Source organism: Somniosus microcephalus, chromosome 2 (assembly GCF_052327205.1).
Source record: "Somniosus microcephalus isolate GS21.2 chromosome 2, FLI_Smic_1.0, whole genome shotgun sequence".
Taxonomy (NCBI): Eukaryota; Metazoa; Chordata; class Chondrichthyes; order Squaliformes; family Somniosidae; genus Somniosus; species Somniosus microcephalus.
This window is the reverse complement of record NC_140988.1, coordinates 149,770,897-149,798,346: the sequence shown is the minus strand read 5'-3', so window position 1 is coordinate 149,798,346 and position 27,450 is coordinate 149,770,897. Positions and strand designations below refer to the sequence as shown.

The 27,450-nt window shown below is 42.8% G+C and overlaps 1 protein-coding gene across 2 annotated transcripts in view; it reads left to right on the top strand.

Annotated features, from left to right (window-relative positions):
• Window positions 1–27,450, top strand: part of wdfy3 (WD repeat and FYVE domain containing 3) — a 583,406-nt gene that overhangs the window by 371,037 nt on the left and 184,919 nt on the right. For both annotated transcript variants that reach the window (XM_085963501.1, XM_085963491.1), the window contains 10 exons: window positions 8,726–8,837; window positions 10,102–10,292; window positions 11,948–12,100; window positions 14,658–14,731; window positions 14,825–14,986; window positions 17,272–17,363; window positions 21,870–21,990; window positions 23,693–23,910; window positions 25,349–25,539; window positions 27,221–27,355. In XM_085963501.1, the coding sequence (XP_085819627.1) occupies window positions 8,726–8,837; window positions 10,102–10,292; window positions 11,948–12,100; window positions 14,658–14,731; window positions 14,825–14,986; window positions 17,272–17,363; window positions 21,870–21,990; window positions 23,693–23,910; window positions 25,349–25,539; window positions 27,221–27,355 (1,449 nt within the window). The remainder of the gene's footprint in view (window positions 1–8,725; window positions 8,838–10,101; window positions 10,293–11,947; window positions 12,101–14,657; window positions 14,732–14,824; window positions 14,987–17,271; window positions 17,364–21,869; window positions 21,991–23,692; window positions 23,911–25,348; window positions 25,540–27,220; window positions 27,356–27,450) is intronic.

Genomic DNA, 27,450 nt, shown 5'->3' with positions numbered 1-27,450 from the left:
GCTTAGTTTTGTTCTCCATTTATTTCCTCCTCAATTTCCCTGCACTATGTAACACTTTGTAGCAGGTGTTCAGGCAAATCACTTGTGACTGCCTGCTAGAAGTGTGAGCGAGAACAGCCAGTCTCTGTCCAGTATTCTGTCCCTCCCTGCAAGTACAGTAGCACCTTGTCTGCACTCAACCACAATAGCATAGATAATATCACTAATTCACTGTGTAGGAAATCGTGACATGAACATTATATCACCCTTTGGCACAACTACTTGCTCCAACCTCATGGAGAGTTTTAAGAGCTACATCTTGGATGTTTACATAGAGTACAAAAGAAAACTTGGGGGGGGGGGGGGGAAATTCAGTTGGTTTGCGCCTCCCATTAGTGCCTTAAGAGGGCGGTAATGGGGCGCAAAGCAACTAGTGCCCGTGCGCGGCGATGTTTGCGCCGCTCACGAAATTAACTAGACAGTTTGCAGCGGCGCTAAACACTACCGCCGCGATCTCCTGCGCCAGCAGATCGTGACATCATTCGAGTGCACAACGCCCCGGTAGCGCCCCGGACCGGATATTGATTGGCGCCCGCTGCCTTACCGCCTGCCGCTAGCAACGACAGGTTGAGGGGAGCGTTTTGCAGTCAGGTAGGGACTGGGGGAGCACTATTTAAAGGCGACCGCTTCCTGCCTTTTTATGTTGGTGACATTTTTGCACCACGCATTCTGTGAGAGAGAGAGAGAGAGAGAGAGACTTCTGGAGAGATTCAGTGCTGTGTGAAGGAGTTTTGGGTACTAAGCAGCACTTTGCAGGTTAATTTTGATTTGCCCTTCCTTGTATCGATTTAGAAGAGACTGGGGGGGGCTGCACTCTGAGCTCTTTCCCCGGGTCTCTCCATTGTTCTTCCGAGCAGATTTGATGTACAGGTCTCTCTCGGCCAAGATTCAAGGCTGCAATGAGCAGGATGTGGATGGAGAGCAAGATCAACCCTCCCCTTTAAGAACTGGCCGGTGCCTGTGTTCCATTGCTAACTGACATCACATGAGCTTCGCCAGCGCTCTGAGGTAGCGCCTCGCTCCTCGGCCTTTGCGCCTTAGAGAGGTGTGTAGCACCTGATTTAGCGCTCCAATCACCTGCAGGGGCGATAAAAGCCAAGTTTGCAGTCGGAGGTGATAATTAGCGCCAGGCGCTAATCTTTGCGCCGGCCGATAATTGCGCCCCAAATGGGGCGATACTGAATTTCTCCCCCTTTATCTTTAATAAAAGGTGACAGTGTTGTTATAATGTCAGAATTCAGTGTGCTACTCAAATAAAATTTTTGTTAACAAAAGAAAATTGCACAACTGTGATGCTAAATTGTGCAAATGTAACTATTATTTAGCAAATGTAACTCCATTATTTAAGAAAGGTGAGAGCGAAATCAGGAAATTCTAGATCTGCTGGTCTAACATCTGTTGTGGGGAAGTTATTGGAATCTATTATTAAGGACAGAGTGACTGAGCACTTAGAGAAATTTAAGCTCATTAGAGAGAGCCAACCTGGATTTGTGAAGGGTAGTTCATGTTTAACGAACCTAATTGAATTTTTTGAGTAAGTAACGGAATTAGTAGATGGGGAATGTCTATAGATGTAGAAACATAGAAGATAGGAGCAGGAGTAGGCCATTCGGCCCCTCGAGCCTGCTCCGCCATTCAATGAGATCATGGCTGATCATCCAAACTCAGTACCCTGTCCCTGCTTTCTCCCCATATCCGTTGATCCCTTTAGCCTTAAGAAATAGATCTAACTCCTTCTTGAATATATTTAATGAATTGGCCTCAACTGCCTTCTGTGGTAGAGAATTCCACAGGTTCACCACTCTCTGGGTGAAGAAATTCCTCCTCATCTCTGTCCTAAATGGCTTACCCCTTATCTTTAGACTGTGACCCCTGGTTCTGGACTCCCCCGCCATCGGGAACATCCTTCCTTCATCTAGTCTGTCTAGTCCTGTTAGAATTTTATAAGTTTCAATGAGATCCCCTCTCACTCTTCTAAACTCCAGCGAGTATAAGCCCAATCGACCCAATCTCTCCTCATACGTCATTCCTGCCATCCCAGGTATCAGTCTGGTGAACCTTCGCTGCACTCCCTCCATGGCAAGAACATCCTTCCTCAGATAAGTAGTCCTCGGATGTAGTTTATATAGACTTCCAGAAGGCATTCGATGAGGTTCCAGATAAGAGATTGTTAGCTAAAATTAAAGCTCATGAAATTGAAGGCAAATTATTAACCTAGTTAGGCGATTGGTTAGGCAGTAGAAGACAGAGAGTAGGGATAATGGGTATTTACTCGAATTGGAAAGAAGTGACTACTGGTGTCCCACAAGGATCTATGCTGGGGCCTCAACTATTCACTGCATTTATTAATATTAATGACATAGATAACACAGTAGAGAGCCATATATCCAAGTTTGCCGATGACACAAAGATTGGTGATATAGTAAGTAGTGTAGACGGAAGCATAAAATTAGAAAGAGACATTGATAGATTAAGTGAGTGGGCGAAACTGGCAGATGGATTTCAACGGATTAAGAGTGCGGTCATCCATTTTGGACCAAAAAAGGATAGAGCTGAGTATTATTTAAATGGTGAAAAGCTTAGTAACAGTGGAGGTTCAAAGCCCAGGTTAGGCCACATCTGGAGTACTCTACAGTTCTGGGCACCGCACCTTAGAAAGGATATATTGGCCTTAGAAGGAGAGCACTGCAAATTCACCAGAATGTTATCAGCACTCCAAGGGTTAAATTATGAGGAGATATTATGTAACCTCGGCTTGTATTCCCTAGAATATAGAAGGTTAAAGGGTGATTTGATTGAGGTTTTTAGGATTTTGAAAGGAATTGACAGGGTAGATAGAGAGAATCTTTTTCTGCTGTCTAGGACAAGGAGACATAACCTTAAAATCAGAGCTAGCCATTCAGGAGAGAAGTTAGGAAATACTTATTCACGCAAAGGGTGGCCGAAGAGTGGAACTCTCTCCCACAAAAAACAATAGATGCTAGCTCAATTAATAATTTTAAATCTGAAATCAATAGATTTTTGTTAGCTAAGGGTATTAAAGGATTTGGAGCCAAGGTGGGTGGATTGAGTTAAGATACAGATCAGCCATGATCTCATTGAATGGCGGAACAGACTTGAGGGGCTAAATGGCCTACACCAGTTCCTATCTTCATATAAGAAGATGCTGTGCTTCCTTCAAAGGTACCTAAAAATGTTGAATAATTTATTTTCAAATTATTAAGTAACTCAAAGTCTATGTGGAAGTCGTTTCTTTTGAGAGTAGAGATACTGTAACACTCTTTCCCAGGGAATTCTATATATAAAGTCACATTTTTGATTTAATAAGTATTCCATCCAAAGTGACTAATGTCCCTGCCGCAGCAGCAGCTGGCCATGACAGTACACAGATTTACCATCCTGCCCAATGCTATTTCTTTTCTTCATCTTTCACTTGTAGCACTCCTTTTTGCAGATATTATTTACTATTAGTCACCTAGGGATCTATTGATCTACTCGCCATTTTGAACAGTGGGCTAACTCGTGGCATATGGTAGTATGCCCCAAGTGTGATATCCGTGGCCTTGCATAGGGACCTCCGAGGTATTGCTTGGAAAATATAGGGGTAATTTTCCACGTTTTTTATTCCTATCAATACCTGGTGATCCTGGTGGATGCCAATTTTGGTCAAAATACAATCCTTTGAAAACATGCTAAAAAAGAGTGATAAGCACTTGGATCTTTCTCGCCTTTCTTTAATGACAGCAATCCCAATTCAGGTTACACTTGTATATACTGCGTCCAGCTGGTTTTCCTTCATATTTCAGAACTTTTAAGCATGCAACAAAAGAGCTTCCTTCGACTCCTGATTGAGATCCAGGATCAATCTATGAGGTAGAGTTGTGGCAAAAGAGCAAGTAGGTACAGAAAGGAAGGGTTCTGTCTATATCACCCTATCACTGAGTGCCTTCGAAGGGGAAGCACCCCTTGCTAAGACCCTTCACATGATCATCTGGTTTAAACAGTTGGTGATGAATAAGCCTAGTGGACGTGGACGTCTACCGCATCAAGGTAGTTGGCATAAAGCAATGAGCCTTATGTAGGTCCTTCCACCACACTGAAAGATTCCTGTCATATAGCCAGTGAGGAAACTCTAATACTTGGGGACAACTAATGCTTGAAGGTGTTAACTGGAGGCTGGGTATGAGAGCACATGTTCATATATCCAGGGCTTGGTATCTACCATGATTGGGTTGCAGAGGAATATGCAGTTGCTGCTGAAGCTCTGCATCTCCAACTTGTGAAGCTACCAAAAGGTAAATCATGCTTGACTAATCTACTGGAATTTTTTGAGGATGTAACTGGTAAAATAGATAAGGGAGAACCAGTGGATGTGGTGTATTTGGACTTTCAGAAGGCTTTCGATAAGGTCCCACATAAGAGATTAGCGTGCAAAATTAAGGCACATGGGATTGGGGGCAAGGTATTGACTTGGATAGAGAACTGGTTGGCGGACAGAAAGCAAAGAGTTGGAATAAACGGGTCATTTTCCGAGTGGCAGGCAGTGACTAGTGGGATACCGCAAGGATCGGTCCTAGGACCCCAGCTGTTCACAATATATATTAATGATCTGGACGAGGGAATTGGATGTAATATCTCCAAATTTGCAGACGACACACAGCTGGGTGGGAGGGTAAGCTGTGAGGAGGATGTCGTGAAACTCCAGTACGATTTGGACAGATTGGGTGATTGGGCAGAAACATGGCAAATGCAGTATAATGTGGATAAATGTGAGGTTATCCACGTTGGTGGCAAAAACAGGAAGGCAGATTATTATTTGAATGGCAATAGATTGGGAGAAGGGGAAGTGCAAAGAGACCTGGGTGGTGTTGTGCACCAGCCGCTGAAGGTAAGCATGCAGGTGCAGCAGGCGGTTAAGAAGGCAAATGGTATGTTGGCCTTCGTAGCAAGAGGGTTTGAGTACAGGAACAAGGATGTCTTGCTGCAGTTGTACAGGGCCTTGGTGAGACCGCACCTTGAGTATTGTGGGCAGTTTTGGTCGCCTTACCTGAGGAAGGACGTTCTTGCCATGGAAGGAGTGCAGCGAAGATTCACCAGGCTGATACCTGGGATGGCAGGAATGACGTATGAGGAGAGATTGTGTCGATTGGGATTATACTCACTGGAGTTTGGAAGATTGAGAGGGGATCTCATCCTGTGTGGAGTTTGCACATTCTCCCCGTGTTTGCGTGGGTTTCCTCCGGGTGCTCCGGTTTCCTCCCACAGTCCAAAGATGTGCGGGTTAGGTTGATTGGCCATGATAAAAATTGGCCCTTAGTGTTAGGGGGGATTAAATACGTGGGGTTACGGGGATAGGGCTTGGGTGGGATGGCTGTCGGTGTAGGGACCGGGTGCTAGGGTTTGGATGATCAGCCATGATCTCGTTGAATGGCGGAGCAGGCTCGAAGGGCCGAATGGCCTACTCCTGCTCCTATCTTCTATGTTTCTATGAAACCTATAAAATTCTGTCAGGTCTGGACAGACTAGATGCAGGAAGGATGTTTATGATGGCCGGGGAGTCCAGAACCAGGGGTCATAGTCTAAGGATAAGGGGTAAGCCATTTAGGACTGAAATGAGGAGGAATTTCTTCACCCAGTGAGTGGTGAACCTGTGGAATTCTCTGCCACAGAGGGCGGTGGAGGCCATTCATTAAATATATTCAAGAAAGAGTTGGATATATTTCTTAAGGCTAAAGGGATCAAGGGATATGGGGAGAAGGCAGGGACAGGGTACTGAATTTGGATGATCAGCCATGATCTCATTGAATGGCGGAGCAGGCTCGAAGGGCCGAATGGCCTACTCCTGCTCCTATCTTCTATGTTTCTATGTTACCATTCAGTGGGATATGGAATGTATTCATGCTATTGTCAGGAGGATGCTGATAGTGTACATATTTTTTTAATGAAGTATACCACTCTCCATATCTGGTGTCCACTTAACAAGGGTTAAAAGTTGTGCTTGTCAGCTTGACAACCAGCTAATGACCATCCTCCTGGCAGAGGGAGGAAACTTGGTTGTTTTGGGATCAAGGTGGTGCCAAGATCATATGCCTGTTGATGTAATCTTGAAACCATGTCAGTCCTCTGTGCCAGAATCTGTAATCCAATACCTAAACTAAGCAGTACTGCAAGACCTTGTTAACGATTGAACAGTCAGCTTGGCTCACTAATAAAACTTCACTAGGATTCTTCCTGCTCAGCACCACGTAATGCTGAAAGTCAATGCCCCAGTTGGGTAGAATAGTTGAAGGTGGACTCGCAGCAGAAAGCATTAATCGTAAGTTGCACTCTTTTAGCTGGTTTATCTCCAGCCGTACCTCTGCACATACCTGGAAGCTCTCCAAGCCTTACCTCTGCCAATCTGAACCTAAGCTTTCTGGATTAAGGTAGATGTGCCCCTAAAGTGAGGGAGTGGGCACTCCATATCAGGTAAACAGCAACCCTACAGGTGGAAGTAGATTTCTCCGTAGCTTGAAGTGGAGACTTAAATATGGTGATGGATTTCTTCATATGCCAGACACAAGGCTGACCAAAAAAACATGGAAATATCTGAACTAACCTCCATTAAGTAAGAAGGAAAATAGGAAGAAACTCCGGGATGAGGAGATAGCATAATACCTGGACAGAAAGAAAATGGAAGTTTAATGTAGAGCTCAGATTTCAAATTAACAGCCAGATGGATAAAATTGGGTAATAAAGAAGCACAAAAACAAAAATGAAAAGTGTGCCAGGGTATACAACAAAATAAATTGAAGACTCTTGTTTGATGAATCTTTGTGTGGCATGTTCTACACAGGGTAAGGACCTAACTGGAGTCTAGTAGCGGGAGATGGTGGTGCCCCTCTGATCTAAATCGCCTGCAACCAAGGGGATAGGAGAATGACTTGCTCCTAATGCTTTCTGAGCTAGTCATTAGAATGCATGTGACAGCATCAGTGCTCCTCTCCCCTTGTGGAATAGCACTCCTCTTCTGCAAGGCTCTCTTTACTACAGCAAAATGGCAGGTGGGACTTCCCGCACCAATATCACTGCCTTCACGCAGGTTCTGATATTAACCTGCTCTTCTGAGCAGGCAAGAGGGGCATCCACTGGAAGGCAGTTGGGGTCCTTCTTTATATATGCAGATCAGTCTCCGATGACGTGATCAGAATCCGACTGCAATTTTCACCGGAGGCTTGCGCGGTGAAGCCACTGTGGCTTCCCCTGGTCCCACAAAGAAACCTTGAGCATCTCCTGCCCCGGCTTCACTCTATTGACCATGATGCTCTCCTGACCCCTCCTCCCAACTGCTTACTTGAGTGCCGGGGTCTGTTCCTCTGGGACCCTGGAGCTGGCCTCCTGCTGACCAAAATCCAGCTCCTGCCTGCTGGCCAACTATGCTTCCTGCTGGATTTGGGTGAGAGACTGACTGGGCCTATGCAGATTTTAACTCCTGGGCCTCCTGCTAGGAGGGCTGGACAGTTTGCCATCCTTGGCTCTCTGGAGTTAAAATCAGGGCTTTGGTGGTAGAGCCTTCAGCTGCTTTGGCACTACTTTCTGGAACTCCTTCCTAAATATGCCTCTACTTTTCTCCGGTAAAAACTTTCTCAAAATCCACCTTTTCAACCAAGATTCCAATCACCCCATCTAATTCTTGGTGTCTGTTTCCCTATCCACTTCCATTTGGCAAGCAGTTTAGGACATTTTTTTTAGTGTTGAAACGTGTTATATAAATGCAAGTTGTTGTAGTAGCAGGACTGTAACCTCAAAGATTTTTTTAAAGATTATTTCAGCACAGATCACTTTTAGGAAGGCAGTTTGTGTATTAACACTGCTAGTCTTTGCTCTTCTCCCAATCCCTCCCTCCCTCCCCCTGATTGATTCTGGCTCTGTGATTGACATAAACTCTGGGTCAAAAAGGCCAATGAATGCATAAAGCACGACTTCCTGAAATTAATCTCCACAACAAAAACTTGAATATCTTCAGATTGCAGTTTGGGTGAATTTCCATCATATTTGTCTCTACATTGGAGGGAAGGATGAAAAAATCTTTAGGCACAACCATGGGCAGTTTAATGTTGCAACACAGGTAAAACTGCTTGTCTGCAAGTTAAATTTTCCAAATAAAGTTATGTAAAAGCAGGAGATGTCTTCCATTCTCAGTGCTGCTACCCTTGTCATTTGCTGGCAGTAGGGTTCAGGGTTGTTCTTTCTCTCTCGCTATTAATGAGAGGGGCTCCTACTACAGTTGATAGAGCATCTTTATTCTGTGCTGTGAACGATGGGACAGTCAACGCTTCAAATGACTTCCTCTTGCTTTTTTGGATCAACTACAGGAAGGGAGGGGAGACAGCATGTGGAGGATGAGATGGTTGAAGGATAGAGGGCAAATCTTTTATTTGCTGAGGAACAAAGTGCAGGCATAGAAGGAAGATGGTTTACTTGCATACACTCCAGATTTGCATGTACAGTAAATAATTTTCTTGCAATAAGGAAAAATGTATCCTAACTGCAACCTGTGTACAAGCAAGTTGGATAAATGGGCTTGGTTATATTTAGTACAATGATTGGACACGTTGACACTCCTAATATTTCAGGTTTTAATGCAAATAGCTAAAGTTGGGATTTCTTGATCACTAACTTCAAATTTTTTTTGTGTGTTGTGTAGATGACCATTTCCTCGCATGAAAATGCTACACCAGTAAAACTGTTGCATAATGCTGCAGGGCACTTAAATGGACCAGCGCGAACTATTGGTGCCGCTCTCATAGGATACCTAGGTAGGATGTCAATCACAGAGACTTCTGGTGCTCTGCCTAAATCTTCGCCCAATGCTGGAAATTTCAAATCCAGGTTTACTCATAGTATACAATCTATTAAATCTTAATTAGAAATGTGCTTCAAATGATACTTCTCAGTAATGTGTAAGGAATAACAGGTTTGCAAATCATTTTTATCTTTGTTGGTCAATAGCCATGATTTTAACACCCACGCCTGTCAGAAACGGGGCATGCAGGGGGCAGCTAAAATCCTTGCAGCGACCTACTCACCCAATCTAGGCACCACACGTCATTGTAATATGCATGTTTTGGCCCAACAATGAGGCCTTCGCACACAAGGGCCTCACTGAAATTCAAAAGTCAAGGTCTAATAACATCATTCAGACCCCAACTATATTTTAATTCTGGACCGCTGCATTAAGGGCCTGGTGCTGGCCAAACCAAAAGCACTTGGCACAAAGGAGCAGCAGGCCCAGAAAAGTTAATAGTTTCCTTCTGGGCCAGGAGGAGCAGGAGTACTTCTTACTGGCCCACAGGTCGCATATGCCCCCTCTCTTTCTCTCTTCCCCACCCCCCCAATCCACGCTAAACCTGACTGCTGGGCACCATCCAGGTTCCAGGCCACGGCCTCCTGCTGCATTCACCCAACTCCTGCCCGCTGGCCTGACTTTATTGACAGGGTTAGGGTAAGAATGGAATGTACTATATTTAAATAAGGCCCAGGAGTTAAAATAGACCCAGACCTCATGACACTCACTGCCGGCTCCAAGCTCGCCCCACACCCCCAGTTAAAATTAGGGCTCATGTTTCCTTGAATAGCCTCAATGGTAAAATAGAATTGCAGGGCATTTTGAAAAATGTGCGTTTTCTGAATTTACCAATTGCGTTTTGAGTTAAATACTCAGTTCTGTTTTACTAATACTAGCATTTTAAAAGAACACCATCCATAGCTGTGATATTTGTCAGGCTTCACCTTTACTATCTAGTAGAAGTTGCCTGTGTACTTTATTACAATGTTACTAAATGATGATGCCTTTTCCATATTAACTTCATATTGAGCTTCGAGCCATTACTTACTTCAGCAATTCTTTTTCCAATTGCATTTTTTTTTAAATTGCAATCAAAGGTTTTTTTTGGTCATATAATGTTTTGTTTTTTAAACCGTGTTTGCTGGTAACTATTGATATTAATAGAAAGTTTAACATTTTCATATTTGTATCATTTTGTTGTTTTTTTTAAGTAACTTGTTGATTTCTTTTGCCAGGTGTGAGAACTTCTGTTCCTAAGCCTGTTGCCACTACATTGCAATACATTGGTGGAGCAGCTGCTATTTTAGGCTTGGTTGCAATGGCATCAGATGTTGAAGGTCTCTATGCTGCTGTGAAGGCTCTTGTTTGTGTGGTAAAAAGTAATGCACTGGCCAGCAAAGAGATGGAGAGGATAAAGGGCTATCAGGTAAGAGCTTCATTGCAAATCATGTCTAAGAGAGCAGCCTCCATATCTGTAGATTAGGGCAAAGCGATTTGTAAGTGGTTTTGCCCTATGATGATGCCAGTGAAGAAAAATGCACAGAAAAACACATGATACGAGAGCATTGTTGGGATCGTTTACCAACAGATAAAGTGGTAAACAGAGCGAATCTTGTAAAAAGTTACCGGCATGGACTGGTTGGGCCGAATGACCTGTTTGTGCCATATATATCCAATGTAAAATTGTTTAATTTTGCATCGATTGTAATTCATTAGTTGGAGATACACATATATATAGATCTATATATATATAAAAGGATTGATCTGTCTCTGTCTGTCTATCTGTCTGTCCTTCGGTGTGTCTGTCCGGCTATACACTCGAAAGTTATAGAGCGTACCTACACGTGCGTTACGTCCAAAGAAAGCTTACCATTCCAGGACGGTCGTAAGCGTATTTACTTTTCGGTCGGACAAAAATTGTTCGCGCATTATGCAAAAAACCTTCAAAATTCCACTCATTATCCGCTCATTAGCATTGATTGACTGACGTCAAGGTCGACCAATCTTGTGCCGTCATGATTGACCAATCCTACAGTTCAGTCACCTGATGGTTGGCCAATCGGTGTGTGGGCGGGACTAATCGTTTTCATCTCGGGGATCTGGCAGCCATTGCTTCAACTACTTCCAGCTCAAAATCTGATAATCCAGCTTCGAAAAAGTTAGTATCTCTTTTAAAAATAACATAAGATTTACCTAAAACATTTTATAAGTACTTTCACTTTCATATTTGAAGGTATTAAAAGGTAGAAATGTTGCCCGGCAGCAGATTCACAGAGAGACAGGGCCCAAAGCCTGGGACTCGATTTAAACCGCCCGGCCCAAAACAGCCCTGGCAACGCGGGCCCCCCCCCCCCCATATATATATATATATATATATAGGCAAAAATGTTTTCGCTGTTCATGTGTTGCATAGTTTGATTCCCTCTTGGCTTTTTGATTGATTGGGAGCAGGAGAAAGATAATAAAATTTTCTACTGTGTGAAATAGGAGGATAATGCTGTGTGTGTTTTTATGCCACATTTTGAATACGGTGTTAAAATCTGGTCATCGTGACACAAAAAAAAACATACTGGTATTGGTGAGGGTACAGAGAAAAGCAACAAAACTGATCCCAAATATATAGTGGATGAGCAACGAGGAAAGATGAGAGAAGTCCAAGCTGTACAGTTTGGAAAGAAGGCTGTTTAGGATGGAACTTCATCAAAGTCTATATAAAATGTTAAATAGTACCGATAAGGTTAGCCTTGAATAATTGCTTCTAAGTGAGGCAAATAAAGTAGGATTGGTGGACATAAATTTAAATTAGAGAAAAGTAAATGTAAAGTAGATATTATAAAGAACTTCTTTAATCAAGTAGTAATAAATGTGTAGCATAATCTGCCAGGCAGGTTAGTAGTGACAAAGTATTAGAGACAATAGAGAGCTAGTGTACCAGAGGGGTGATCTTTGATGAAGTGAATGGTCTTGTCGTTTCCTTAACTCCTCTTCTGTTTTTTACACTGTCATTTCAAGTTTTCCAATAACTGCTTCCAAATATAATTGATGGAATTTTCAATTAAGGTGTTTTGTTTTCTGTTTTAGCTCTTGGCAATGCTGCTGAAGAAGAAACGGACTCTCTTGAACAGTCATATCCTCCATCTCACATTTTCATTAGTGGGAACCGTTGACAGTGGCCATGAGACCAGTATCATCCCTAATTCTAATGGATTTCAGGATTTGCTTTGTGACTTTGATGTAAGACATGAGTATAAAGTGGTGCAACAATAACCTAGAAAATAGTAGACAACATAGATTCATGCCTGACCAATCTCCTTGACGTCTTTGAGGAAGTAATATTCCAAATGAAGTGGTCTTGTTTCAGTATTCCGACAGGGTGGAGGGGAGGAATGCTTCTTCTGCCTACCCCAGGTCGTAATGTGTCATAGTTCCTGGTGGAATGCCAGGCTTCCCTTAAAATCCCTCCACTTCTTTTCAGTGTACAGCCAATGGTAATTACAGCTGCATGAAGCAAATGTACTTTCCATACAACACCTGTTAGATGGGGCCCACAATGCTGAATCCCAATAGCAATTGTTTTCTGAGAGATCCATTAGGAAAGTAAAGAAAACAATTGCTATTCAACAAAGATAAATGATTTTTGGCAAGATGCAGCTCTGGAATTCCAGTGCCTTCAATAAATGATGTAGGTGCCCACTTTTTTAATGCAAATGACCTTGTTCCCAAGATTTGGGGCTGGGGTAGTTGGGACAGTGGTCCTGGCTTGCAGCACTTCTGGTAGTGTAGCTCTCAGCTCCGAACTCTCAATCTATAATATATATTTAAGTTATTTAAAATGATCAAGAAGTGTTTTAGGGTTTATTTAAATTATTGAATATCTTCGAGGATGAGACCGGGAAATTAATGGTGGGAAATATGGAGATGGCAAAAACACTGACTGAATATTTTGTATCAGTCTTTACAGTAGAGGACACTAAGAATATCCCAACACTGGACAAACAGGGGGCTATGGGGGGGGAGGAGCTAAACACGATCAAAATCACTAAGGAAGTGGATCACCTGGACCTGGTGGCTTACATCCTAGGGTCTTGAGGGAAGTGGTGGTAGGGATTGTGGATGCATTGGTAATAATTTTCCAAAACTCCCTGGACTCAGCAAAGGTCCCGGCAGACTGGAAAACTGCTAATGTAACACCCTTATTTAAAAAGGGCAGTAGACAGAAGGCTGGAAACTATAGACCGGTTAGCCTAACATCTGTGGTAGGTAAAATTTTGGAGTCCATTATTAAGGAGACAGTAACAGGACATTTGGATAAACATAATTTAATAGGACAAAGTCAGCATGGTTTTATGAAGGGGAAATCATGTTTGACAAATTTGCTGCAGTTCTTTGAGGAAGTAACATATAGGGTGGATAAAGGGGAACCAGTGGACGTAGTGTATTTAGACTTCCAAAAGGCATTTGACAAGGTGCCACACAAAAGATTATTGCTTAAGATAAAAAAATCACGGGATTGGGGGTAATATTCTGGCATGGATAGAGGATTGGCTATCTAACAGAAGGCAGAGTTGGGATAAATGGTTCATTCTCAGACTGGCAATCAGTAACTAGTGGTGTTCCGCAGGGGTCAGTGCTGGGTCCCCAACTCTTTACAATCTATATTAACGATTTGGAGGAGGGGACTGAGTGTAACATATCAAAGTTTGCAGATGATACTAAGATGGGGGGGAAAGTAGTGAATGAGGAGGACATAAAAAACCTTCAAGGGGACATAGACAGGCTAAGTAAGTGGGCAGAGATTTGGCAGATGGAATACAATACTGGAAAGTGTGAGGTTATGCACTTTGGCAGGAAAAATCGTAGAGCAAGTTATTATCTTAATGGCAAGAAACTGGAAAGTACTGAAGTACAAAGGGATCTGGGGGTCCTGGTGCATGAAACTCAAAAGGTTAGTATGCAGGTGCAGCAAGTGATTAAGAAGGCCAATGGAATGTTGGCTTTCATTGCTAAGGGGATAGAATATAAAAATAGGGAGGTATTGCTTCAGTTGTACAAAGTATTGGTGAGACCGCACCTGGAATACTGCATACAGTTTTGGTGTCCATACTTAAGAAAAGACATACTTGCTCTCGAGTCAGTACAAAGAAGGTTCACTCGGTTAATCCCGGGGATGAGGGGATGGACATATGAGGAGAGGTTGAGTAGATTGGGACTCTACTCATTGGAGTTCAGAAGAATGAGAGGCGATCTTATTGAAACATATAGGATTGTGAAGGGGTTGGATCGGGTGGATGCGGGGAGGATGTTCCCGATGATGGCTGAAACTAGAACTAGGGGGCATAATCTTAGAATAAGGGGCTGCTCTTTCAAAACTGAGATGAGGAGGAACTACTTCACTCAGAGGGTGGTAGGTCCATGGAATATGCTGCCCCAAAAAGCTGTAGAAGCTACATCATTACATAAATTTAAAACAGAAATAGACAGTTTCCTAGAAGTAAAGGGAATTAAGGGTTACGGGGAGCGGGCAGGAATTTGGACATGAGTCTAGGTTCGGATCGGTCATGGCCCTGTGGGTAGCGGAGCGGGCCCAGGGGCCGTGTAGCCTGATCCTGCTCCTATTTCGTGTGTCTAATTCTGTTAGATTCAGGAGATGGTTCTGTGATAGTGGATTGGCGGTTAGGATCAGATCAGCCATGATCTTATTGAATGGCGGAGCAGGCTCGAGGGGCCGATTGGCCTACCCCTGCTCCTATTTCTTATGTTCTTATGTTTTAACATGACCTTCCTTTTACAGGTCTGGCTTAATGCACCATATGAACTTCATCTGTCATTATTTGAGCACTTTATTGAACTTCTGACTGAATCAAGGTATTATTGAATTATTTCAAAATACTTTTTAAATGTTTACACTTCAATTAGCAGTTATTCGGAATACAAAGGTTGTTTTTGTTTTTTTTACAGTGAGGCTTCTAGAAATGCCAAGTTAATGAGGGAATTCCAGTTGATACCAAAGCTACTGCTTACTCTGAAAGATATGTTCCTGTCACAGCTGACCATTGCAGCTATCAGTAATGTGCTCAGCCTTTTGCTGCAAGGCTTTCCAAACAGCAATGATCTGCTCAGGTAGAGTCCAGACACAACAAAGAATACTGAAGTAACCAAGGAATTTAATTACAGCGAACCATTTGAGTGCATATGCTTTACAACTTTTAAACAAAATACTTAAAGGTGCAATCCACAAAATGTCTATAATTATAGAATAGAGTTTAGTCGCTGAAAAAAAAATTGCAAGTTGGGCAACAAGTCCAATAGTGAGGTGCATAATGGATAATTCTATCTAATGAAGGGGTATGCTACTGGTGTTTCTTGATGACCTTTACTACATTCCCTTTAGAGTTTTGCGCTTTATCTCTGGAGATATCAGCAAGGATATCTTCACGTGAGAGTGAGTTTTCTTGAACAAGAAGAGGGAAGATTGATTCCAACTTCATTGGAATATGTAGATCTTTTGTTAGTTTTCAAACAGATCTGTGGTAAAAGTTTCACATTCAAAAAAAGGAGACTTTAGGTTTTATTTGCTTAAAACAGGATCACAAACAGTTTTCAGCCTTCCCTAATATCTTGAAGCTCTTTCAAGCCAACAACTTAATTTAATCTCCCCTTCTGTAAGCTATATTTTAATGCTACAACAGGTCTTTTCCATTCCTAGGGTATTTGTGATCAATGTACATTCCCTTGAGTTTAGTGCGTAGCTAAGTGCAAGCAACATTTAACTGAGACTGTGTTGTACACTCCCCTTTGGGAGTCCTTTACATCAGGGGTTCTCAACATTTTTGCTTCTGAGGCCCCCCTTCCGTGTTATAAAAATTCCACGGACCCCCTGTAACACAAGTATTTTTCTGTATAAGCGAGTGCAAGGTCTTTAATTATGTTTTAACAGGTGAAATAATCACAGGAGAGATTGAATCAACTAAGGCATAGAAGTTACATAAATGGGGCATCTTCCTGAAATCCAAGTACCAACCCCCTGAAAATTTACCAGTGAGCTGTTGAGCTAAGCATGATCTCAATCTCGAACAATCTAGTTCACTAAATTACATAATTGATGGGTGTTGGCGGGTGGGTGGGGCGGGGTGGGCGGTGGTTGTGGGCATGGATGAGGAGGTATTTTTTCAAATCATGGATAACATTCAATTTAATGCATACGTGAAAACCTGCATGCTCCTCCTTTCATGAAGATTTTAATAACCAACTGAATATATGAATCCAGTACTCCATGATTAAATACGCATCTGTAATATTTAAGTAAGAAAAATTATCATGGGTAGGCATTATTTATGACCTTGAATTTCTAGTTGGTAGCAAGCCGGATAGCATGGCAGCTTCAGCAAAGCTCCTGTGGGAAATAGACAGTAATGGATTGTAACTAAAATAATTCAATGACTAAGCTTTAAAGAGAATGTTGTAACTGTACATTTCCTATTACTGTAATCAGAAGATTACTGAAGCTCTGAGTTTGATAGCAGTACAATCAGGCTGCCGAGCGGAGGGTGCAACCTGATAGTTAAAACTACACTTGTTACTGGCCAGGATTGTGTGCTGATAAACACTCGGGTTGTTGAAGTACTTACTGACTTGACTAGTAACCCCCTCGAGCCGCACTTGCGCTTCCACTGCACGCTACGCCTGCACCCCGGTGTCCCTAACTCCAGGCAGGCAGCTGCGTTGTAACCTAACCTTGATGGCAACTGTGAGATTGGCAGACCTGTCCAGCCACTGACGTGCGTTGGGAGGATCCCACCTTCTCCTTGCACTGATTGGCTGGCGGACCCCTCAAAACCTTCTCACGAACCCCCGGTTGAGAACCCCTGCTTTCCATCTGACATAAAGATGTAAATTGCTGTTCGCTCTTCATTTTCTTCTGCAATTCTTTCCCCCCCCCCCCCCGCCCCCCCCAAACTCCACAAAAAAAAGAATTATGCACATTCACTGTTACATTTTAGAAATATTTCTATATCCTGTTTTTTGGGGTAGTATTACAGTAGGTAGAATCCCTTTGCGCCAAAGTGAAAGTACATTACTGGCAAGTATTTTGTTGTCTGAGTGTCTTTTTTTGGTTCAGAATGATTTACTGTGGAACCTTACAAATCCACATGACAGCAAATCTTTGAGCACTGGAAAGCAAATACAGCTCATGAGAAAGCACAAGAATATGGTTTTTGTCTTGTTTCACCAGCCTAAAAGTGCCAAAGTGCAAAAGTTAAGGAAATCTATTTGCCTGATTCTTGAGATGTTAAGAAATGGAGGATTCTTTCCTCCTAATTACAGTAAATGGTTAAAAGTGTGTCTGATCTATCTTACACATAAGGATTACTTTATTAATTTTCAGTTTCTTTGTTTGTGCCAAGGTTTGGTCAGTTTCTCTCTTCTACATTACCCACTTTTGCAGTCTGTGAGAAGTTTATTATCATGGAAGCTAATAGTGAGGAAAAGGAAGAAGGTGAGTAATACATCTCTGGTTAAAAACTTTTTTGTATGTCTTTTATTTGACGTGCTATAGATCAATACTGTACTACATAATGGATTATGATAAACCCCTAATTGCTGCGAGAACAACCCAGAATTGCTACTGCTGCAATTGTACTGCAAGCACCAGGGTCACACTGGTACTTTATTTGAGAATTGTATCATGCAGCTGCACCATTATATTAATGAATCCACACCATGCTCTGCTCAGGCAAAATGTACATGCATAAATATAGTCACAGAGTTCTGCTCATTCGTGTCCAAATGCTGATAGGACCGTCTGGCTCTATTCTAATATTAGAAACTCAAAGGTAGGCCAGAGGCCATTTGGGTGCTTTTTTAAATTAATTTGTGCTTAGATCACTTGACATAAGCTGCAATTACACTACAGATACAAATTTAGTAAAATGTGAAAACAGCAGTGAATCAACACAAAAAGTGTAAGATAACTGCTCCATAAGAATCCATTTTTCTGTGCATTATAACATCATAACAATTCTTCAAAATGGTGCAGGGACAGCTTCTCACTAGTACCAAAAGTAGACTAATGGATAAATAAGTTATTCTATTTGCTCTGTTGATTGTTGCTCTGCATTGGTTGGACATTGTTAAAGAATGTTGAACTACATAGCCAAATTATTATCTATATATATAAAGCGGTTTGTTTGTCTGTCTGTTTGTCTGTCTGTCTGTCCGCTATACACTCAAAAGTTATACAGCGTACCTACACGCATGTTATATCAAAAGAAAGCTTATCATTAGAGGAGTCTAATAGGCATATTTACTTTTTGGTCAGACAAAAATTGTTCGGACAGTATACAAAAAAGTTTCAAAAAACCGCAACATTCCGCTCATTAGCGTTGAGTGACGTGATGGTTGACCAATCGTACAGGGGATTAACCTGATGGTTGACCAATCGGTGCATCACGGGGGGCGTTTCATTGCGTGTGTGGGCGGGCCTAATCCTTCTGAGCTGAGGTGCGTGGCCGCCATCTTGATTCCTAACTATTGATTTATTTTTCCCACTTTGTGTGTTTATTTTTCCCACTTTCTGTGTGTACCCCGTTAGGTTCTTTTCTGCAGTTGTCTTCTTAGCTATGGGGTGCTTAAAAACCTGAACTTTAATATTTAGGAATCTCTCTTTATTGTAGTGGATGCGCGGAGCCGCGGCCTAGCAGCGCGGGAAGCCTGGGCCTCGAGTTCAGCGGATTCCCGGCGCGCCCGGAACCTGTCGAACCTGCTCAAGGCCGTTCATTTCTGCGACCACGTCACCGTCTTCGCTTTGGCCAACGGCATCGGGGTGACGGCCGAGGCCGCCAAAAGCGTCCAGGGGAACGCATTCATCCAGGTGCCGAGGCCCAGGCCACGGGGCAGAAAGCCGACCAGGTCACCGTCTTCGCCTCGGCCAACAGCATCAGGGTGACGGCCGAGGCCGCCAAAAACGTCCAGGGGAACGCGTTCATCCAGGTGCCAAGGCCCGGGCCCCGGGGTGGAAAGAGGGATTGGAGCGGGGGATGAGGGCTCGGGAAGGGGGAGGGGAGAGGGTAAGAGGGAGGGGGGGAGAGGGTAAGAGGGGTGGGGGGAGGAGGGGGGGAGGGGGAAGACGGAGGGGGAGGGAGGAGGAAGAGGAGAGGAGGGGGAGGGAGAAGAAGAGGAGAGAAGGGGGGAGGAGGAGGGAGGGGGGAGGGGGTGAGAGAGGAGGAGAAGGGGGGGAGGGAGGAGGAGAAGGGGGAGGGGGGGGAGGGAGAAGGGGGAGGAGGGGGGAGGAGGGGAGAGAGTAAAGCAGGAGAGACGGGGAGGGAGAGAGAGAGGGTGAGGGAGGGAAAGAAGTGAGGGGGTGGGACAGGGAGGGAGAGCGCGCCTTCCTTCCTTCCTTCCTTCGCAGGGGTCGATCGGGCCAGGCCTGAGGCGCTTCTTCCCCCCCCCCCCCCCCTCTCTCTCCAGGCTAATCCCAAACTAAATCCAGCAGTCTCTCTCTTCTCCCCTCCCCCCCCACCCCCCCGTCTCTCTCTTCTCCCCCTCCCCCCCCCGTCTCTCTCTTCTCCCCTCCCCCCCCCCGTCTCTCTCTTCTCCCCCTCCCCCCCCGTCTCTCTCTTCTCCCTCCCCCCCCGTCTCTCTCTCCTCCCCTCCCCCCCCGTCTCTCTCTTCTCCCCTCCCCCCCCGTCTCTCTCTTCTCCCCTCCCCCCCGTCTCTCTCTTCTCCCTCCCCCCGTCTCTCTCTTCTCCCCTCCCCCCCCGTCTTCTCTCTTCTCCCCCTCCCCCCCCGTCTCTCTCTTCTCCCCTCCCCCCCCCGTCTCTCTCTCCTCCCCTCCCCCCCCGTCTCTCTCTTCTCCCCTCCCCCCCCGTCTCTCTCTTCTCCCCTCCCCCCCCGTCTCTCTCTTCTCCCCTCCCCCCCCGTCTCTCTCTTCTCCCCTCCCCCCCGTCTCTCTCTTCTCCCCTCCCCCCCGTCTCTCTCTTCTCCCCTCCCCCCGTCTCTCTCTTCTCCCTCCCCCCCGTCTCTCTCTTCTCCCCTCCCCCCGTCTCTCTCTTCTCCCCTCCCCGTCTCTCTCTTCTCTCCCCTCCCCCGTCTCTCTCTTCTCCCCTCCCCCCGTCTCTCTCTTCTCCCCTCTCTCCCCCCCCCCCCCCGTCTCTCTCTTCTCCCCCCCCAGTCTCTCTCTCTCTCTCTTCCAACAACAACATGCCCTCAAAAAACCCTCGGCACCGCGGGCACTCTAGCTAGTAGAATATAAGTCCGTACTCTACAGCACTCTGGTCAGACCACACCCTAGTACTGTGTCCATTATTGGTCACTGAGCCATAAGGGAGACATTCAAACACTGGAGGTGGTGCAGAGAACCATATGTCTGATCCCTGGCCTTAGGAGTCTGAGAAATGAAGAAACATTAGAGAGAGACTTAGACTTTTTAATCTGGAATGGAACTGTCAGAGAGGTGATCTTATAGAGGTATATAAAATGGTAAACAATATGGAAAAGGTAAATTTGGGATACTACTTCAAATTGTGGGAGTAGAACAAGGGGAAGTAGGTTCAAACTAGTAAAAGGTAACTTTAGGATAGATATTAAGAAGTTCCTCTTCATGTGGAAATTGATTTAACACTTGGAGATGAAAACCCTAGATGAATTTAAGAAACAATTAGATGCTGCAATCGGGGGACTGTAGAGTGCTTCTAGATGGATGAATTAAAATGATCATCCTCATCCATAAATATCTTGTCACTAGAGTTTTGGTGAGGGACATATAAGGTCAAACATTATAGCAAGCTTCTGCACCTTTTGAGCTAATCTGAGCTGGCAGCGGGGAAGTTGCTGAAAAACCAGGAACACATAGGTATTGATGGAAGTCAAATATGATGGCTTCCATGTTGCCTGCATGAAGCTGGATGAAATTTTGGCTCATCAGGATTTTGATGTTGGCCAGGGCTTTTCAAGAGAGTAACAATAAGCTTTTAATCAATGAAGGCGGCAAACCGGTAAAGCTGAGTGTCATCAACATACATATGGAAGCTGACAAGTCCATGATTTTCTTGAACTTGGAATCCAAGTTGGGAGTTTGGGATTTTGAAGGAGGGAGGTCTGAGTGAGTAGTTTGTGGTGGACAAGAGAAATGTAGAGTTGTTTTTGTTCTCTGGGATAGCCTTGGCGTAGTAAGCAGTTTTGCCCATGACCAAAGCAGCTTCAGATGGTCAGAACAGATCTGGAGGTTGGTAAGCACATTATCTTTACACTTTTGAGACCTGGTTTGAATCCAGCTCTAACTGATGAGAAGAAAACCTCTCTGTGCTGGCTGCAAGGGAATTTGATGAAATAAGTTCAAGTAGAGCTCAATCTTGTACCCAGATAGTATGAGTTCATAGCATGAGCTGCCAGCAATGAAGGAGAATTTGGCATTTTCATTGAGAGAATCTATAAGGATGTCAAGTATGAAAATAGAAAATTCACACAAATGTTCCTCTAAGGTTAGGATAAGGCACATATTTGAGAGTGTGTAGAAAGAGCTATTTTCTGTATCTTGCTGTGATTATTGCAGACAGTACCAACTGTTCTGTTCCCCAGTCTATGATCCTCACCTTGATTATGTCATCAGCAATAAAGCAAATGCTTCATTCCTTGTCTTGCCTTTCTCTTTCTTGTCCCTCAATCTCTCGCTCTTTCCCTTGTCTTCTCTGTCTTTTCCCTACTTCCTGATTCTCTTCTCTTACTCTTGCCCACACCGTATTTTCCATTGTAGGTCTCTCCTATCACTGTCTTCCTTTTGTAACTTTTTTAAATGATTAAGAACGAACAACATCAACACCTAAATTTGACCATTCATTTAGGTAAAAATTCCTTCTTGATGTTATTTGAAACTATTACAGGTATAGAAGTGGTAGTTAGTTAGTCAATCCTTTCAAGCCTCCACCAGTATGTAAAAATAATGTTTATTAAAAGGCCACCCTACAGCTCAGTTTTGGAAAAATTCTGTATTTCACATGTTTAACAGGTGTAGAAGATGATTTTGGTGGCCTTGTTTCAGCTAATACCATTCTACTGAGAAACAGACTCTTGGATATCTTGTTAAAGCTACTGTATACTTCAAAAGAAAAAAACAGTGTTAATCTGCAGTAAGTATTGCTTGAAGCACATGAAAGTTGTATAGTTTGCTGTGATTCTTGAGTTATTTGTCCAATGCCCTTCAGGGGGGGAAAAATTCATTATAGCCCGGTTTGGGGCGCTAACTTTTAAAAGTTGAGAAAATTAGCGCCAGGCGCTACTGTTTCTAAACTTTAAAAAAATTCGGTTTTGCGCTCTAGGAAGGAAGTGGAGTGGTTAAATCAAGCACTCCACTTCCTTCTTGGAGTGCAATCGGCAGCAGGCGGGGCGAAGACTTCAGCAGTGCTGCACAATGGGCCGTGCAGCACTGCCGCGTTCAAAGGCTCCTTCCCTCCCTTAAAGGAAAGGGCCATCGCTGCAGGCTCTGCAATATAAGAAGTAGCTACCTGGATCACCAAGGCAGCCACGATCCTGCGCGATCAGCCCAGCGCTCAAGCAGAATGCTGGGCTGATCGCTCGCGGGTAGGAACCCACGAAAAAAACTGCAACAAGAAAGGTAAGTGTTTTTTTTTGTTACCTCGGCCACCTCACCTTTAATCATCGCCCCGAAGCGGCCAGCCACCCAATGCACACCTCCTGCAGGTGTCAGTGTTTTCGACCGGCGCTGCTGCAGAGGGCGATGTGCACGGCAATGACGTCAAAATCTCCGGGCGAAGGAGATCGGGGCGCAACGCTGTAGCACCGCCGCAAAACTCCTGCTGATTATAGCAGGAGTCGATGTCAGTGCAGCGCCCGGTTGCAAAGCCATTTGCGCCATCAGGGTATTTACAATATAACACAGATAATGTGTGAACCCAGGTATTGTGCATTGCCACCTAGTAAAGGTTACAGCACCAGTGGCTGAAGGGTATAGCACTACATACTATCTAAATAATTACTTTATACACAGTATTGGAAAGGATAGAGGAATGTAAATTGCTGATCCAGTTTGTGATTATGCAGGGGTAATAGCATAACATATTCTTCTGACATTACCTTTCTAAAACCAAGTCATGTCTTGTATTTCTGTGTTGTATACAATCCTCACTGTCCAATTTTGTTGCCATTGCACTACATGCCAAGTACAAATCAAGCATTTAGAGTTGAGATCTTTGTGGGTGGAATTAAGTAGCAGTGAGAGAATGTCAAATTTGAAGACATTTTGTAAATTTGTAAATCATCTTTCGAGAATTTCTACTGGTCTTTTCGGAACATTCAAGCACTATTTTTAGTTGATATCTTTATTCAGTTTAATAATCTTTAACATAGAAGTAAATAAAATTATGGAACCATACTCCTTTATTAAATATGTGGTATGATGTGTTTTTGTTCCACAAAACCTTAGTTCAGTTCTCAGCCACTGCTAACTTTCACTCTCAGCTTACCCCAGACAACTAGTCACTTATCTTGACTGGGCTGCCACATGTGGCATCAGCAGAAATTCCACCTCCGGGCGCCTGTAAATACCTACAACCTGCTTATTACAGAGAAACTCTGGTTATTGTGTTTGCAGCTGGCCACCCATTCTTCACCAGAGTCCAAGGTGCATGGCTGAGTAGTCTTGGTATTTTAAAATTTAAATCTAAATGCTGTACATACAACTGGATTTCTATCATTTTAGTTAAATCAGATTTTTACCCAATTTCTGTACATTTCTTCAAGTTAGAGATTTTAGCTTACTTTGTCATTTTCTCTTTTACTCCTTTCAAAACACACCACAACATCAAATCATAGAGCATGTGAAGAATTGGTGAAGATTTGGGGTTTTGACTGGCTTCTGATGTTCATGGAAGAGCATTTACATCCCACTACTGTCACTGCAGCAATGAGAATTCTTGTTGTACTGCTGAGCAACCAGTCGATCCTTGCCAAGTTTAAAGAAGGGCTTTGTGGAGGAGGCTGGCTCGATCAGACTGACTCTGTTCTCACAAATAAAATTGGCACTGTATTAGGTATGTGTGAAATCTTTCTGTTGCAAGGTGTAGCTGGTACATCTGGAATATTGCCTGTTTGCTTTCTGAATTACATAGAATATATTATATTTAGTGTACAGCTTTTCTTAAAGGAATCAAGTGTAGGGTACCATAGTATAGTGGTTATGTTACTGGACTAATTAATCCAGAGGCCTTGACTATTAATCCAGATAATGCAAGTTTAAATCCCGCTATAGCAGTTTGAGAATTCGAATTCGAATTCAGCTTATTAAAAAAAATTCTGGAAATAAAAGCTGATATCAATAAAAGTGACCATGAGGCTGCGTTAATTGTTGTAAAAATCCAACTGGTTCACGAAAGAAAGCTGTCATCCTTAACTCCAGTGTGGTTGACTCTTAACAGCCTGACTCTTGACTCTTTAAAAATTGTATCGAGAGATGAGTAATAAATACAGGTCTTGCCAGTGACCCCCACATCCTAAAACATAAACAAAAGATTTACTGCTGTATAAAGAAGTCTGCTGAATATTTAGAACCCTGTTTTGTCACAAAAACGGACATTCTAAACTGGATTACATTCACAGTAGGGTACAGCGATATATTCCGACTAGTTGGGATACCTTGCAATTATGTACCTCAGATTGGTCTGGTTAAGGAGTTTGCAATAAAATGAATATACCAGTAGATAAGATAATAAATTAGTATTATCTTATTTACAGTAAAATAAGTTGTAAAACTACACACTTCATACACAATAGAAAGTAAGAAAATGTTTTTAACTTTTCACTTCAGCACTTTGTGGCAAAGAAGAGTGAATTGTAACACAAAAAGGAACCTTAAAATTATACCTTTTTTTCCCACATTCACCTTTTAGTAAATTTTATATGTTCAGAAAGTACACAGGAAAAACAATTTAGCTTTGGGATGATTATAGTGGCAGAACCATTCAAAGTTTGAGCACATAATCTAGTCTGACATTTCAGTATAGAACTGAGAGGGTGCTGCATTGCCAGAAGTGTCATCTTGCCCCTTGGCAATTCCTGAGCTGATTGGTGAAAGGTGCATGAGACCAGCCTCATGGTGGATTTTTCTTCCATTGCTGCCTCTACAGCAGTGGGACAGAGGCCAGTAACTCAGTAGTGTGACTACCAACAGTTATGAACCCACTCCAGGAAAAAAAAGATTGCTCAATATACTGCACTAACCAACATCTAAGATTTGTTGCAACTATGGTCATGCTTCAAGCTGAATGTGGGTAGGAACTGCATACCATGTTAGGATGAGAATTTACAGTTGTGATTTATAACATTTTGAATTTTCTAATCGCTGCTATGCTGTCATGAAGTATTGAGCAGAAGTCGTATGCTTCCCTCACACGAAGAGAGATAATTTTGCATTATAAAATACCAGAAAAAAAGTCACTGATCTTTATGTATTTGTAACTTCTCATTTTTCAGGTTTCAATGTTGGCAGAATTGCTGGTGGTAGATCAACCGTGCGTGAAATAAACCGCGATGCTTGCCATGTCCCTGGTTTCTCTCTTCTCCAGTCATTCTTGCCCAAACATACCAATGTGCCTGAACTATATTTTCTGTTGATGGCCCTTTTCCTCCAGCAGCCAGTTACTGAACTGCCAGAAAACCTGCAGGTATATAATCCATTTAATTTTAAGCTTTTGTATGTTTTCTTTTTAATTTTGGGGCCCCATTCTGTCATCCATTAAAAATGCAATGGATGTGTTAAAGGGTGTAACTAGTTAACATGGAGTAATATGAATTTCCCATTCCATCTTGTCCTTGAAAATGATGGCAAGGGGAGAGGTCTGCAATTTGTGCAAATATGAGACAAGTCATTTAACAAACTGGTTTAGCTTAAAGGATGAAAATTATTTTACATGGCAACCAAGTGGAATAGGAAATGGCAAATTATTCTTCAATCCAAAGCAATTAAATGCTACTGCCACATTTAACTGTGACTACATTTAATAGTTTAACTGTTTCATTTTAAAGCTTAGATAGAAACTTTTACATCTTATTTATGATGCATCTTCAGTGGTGGGTAAGCAGTGATATCCTAATTTTTTCTGGTATCTGCATTAGGTGACCTGGGTTACTAGACTTTTTATCCGAAAAGCTACAGGAACACAAGTGGCTCTCATTGTTTCAAGATCTACACATTTAATGTTAAAAGCCTGCAGAAACCTGTTTTGCTGCTAATAAAGTTTCTTCTCTGTTTGTAGTATTTTGAACATTGAGAGTCTGGAAGATTAAAACAAACTTCTTTCTCATTGGTGGATTTAGAACAATGAGAGACAGCTTTTTTTCCCCACCAATTAGGAAGAAGCCTTTATGAATCCTCCAGACCTAGGAAGTTCAAATCTTTGAAACCAACAGGAGAAAAATTAACAACTTGACAAGCAAGCTGCAAAGAGGGTCACATAGGTAGTGGCAGAGTGGAGCCGATCAAGAATGGTGGGAGCAGACAGAAGTCAGTTTCAGAGCTGCTAGTATATCCTTAAAATCAAAGCAAAAAAAATCATTTATTTCCTTCAGGTTATGTCAGTACTATAAATGGGGTATTAGATCTATTATTCTGACTCCTTCAGAGTGCAGGTGCATTTTAGTGTTGATTTCACATGTTCTATAGATAGCCAAGAAAAAGCAGATTAGGGTCAGTCAGCTGGTGCTGTTTTGTCAGAGAACTATTTGGACTAGCAAATAAAGTATTTCCTGAAGAAACTGTGGAATTCTGAGAAATATTTCAGATATGACTGTAGGTCCACTAAACATTGCATGACTTTCTCACTCCATCTGTTTCACTGTTTATTTGCTGAGCGGATAATGGGCCCCATCATCCTTTAAATTTAGGTAGAAGTAGCTACAAACTTTTTTCCTACTGCCAATGTCACTGTCTTACCCAAATAAAACACGGTGAGCCAACTCATTCCCTTTACAAAACAGCATGGATAATACATTTTATTGTTAAAAATTGAATATAAAAAGCTAAATTCTAATGTCCACCATTGCACAAGATGACGAATAATTCCCTGTACTTGAATAATTTGTGTCAGAGCTAAATTTAAATTTGTATATAGATCAGTGAAACAATGTATACATGTCAGTATTAAGCCAGTTGGTCCCTATAAAATCAGCAGCTTCCCAGGCTCTGAAGTTGGCACTTGAGAATAAAGCAGTCTGTGAATAATGCCTTTACTTGGAAAAATAATGAAATAATTTTAATGCTAAATACCGTCACACTTAATCATAGCTTTAAAAAACCAGCGTTAGAGATGGTAACTAAATATATTGGCATGTGCTTTCTTAATACAGTTTGATCTGGATTCCATCTGGACATTTATCTTTGGGGTTCCTGCTTCAAGTGGAACAGTGGTTGCATCTATTCACACTGTATGCTCTGAATCTGCTTTTTTATTGTTGGGAATGCTGAGGAGTATGCTCAATCTTGTAAGTATGCAAATGACAAATTCAATTTACTACTCACAGGAAGACTTGGATAAAATTAATAGCGGTAATAAAACTTTAAGCTTTGATCATTCTGT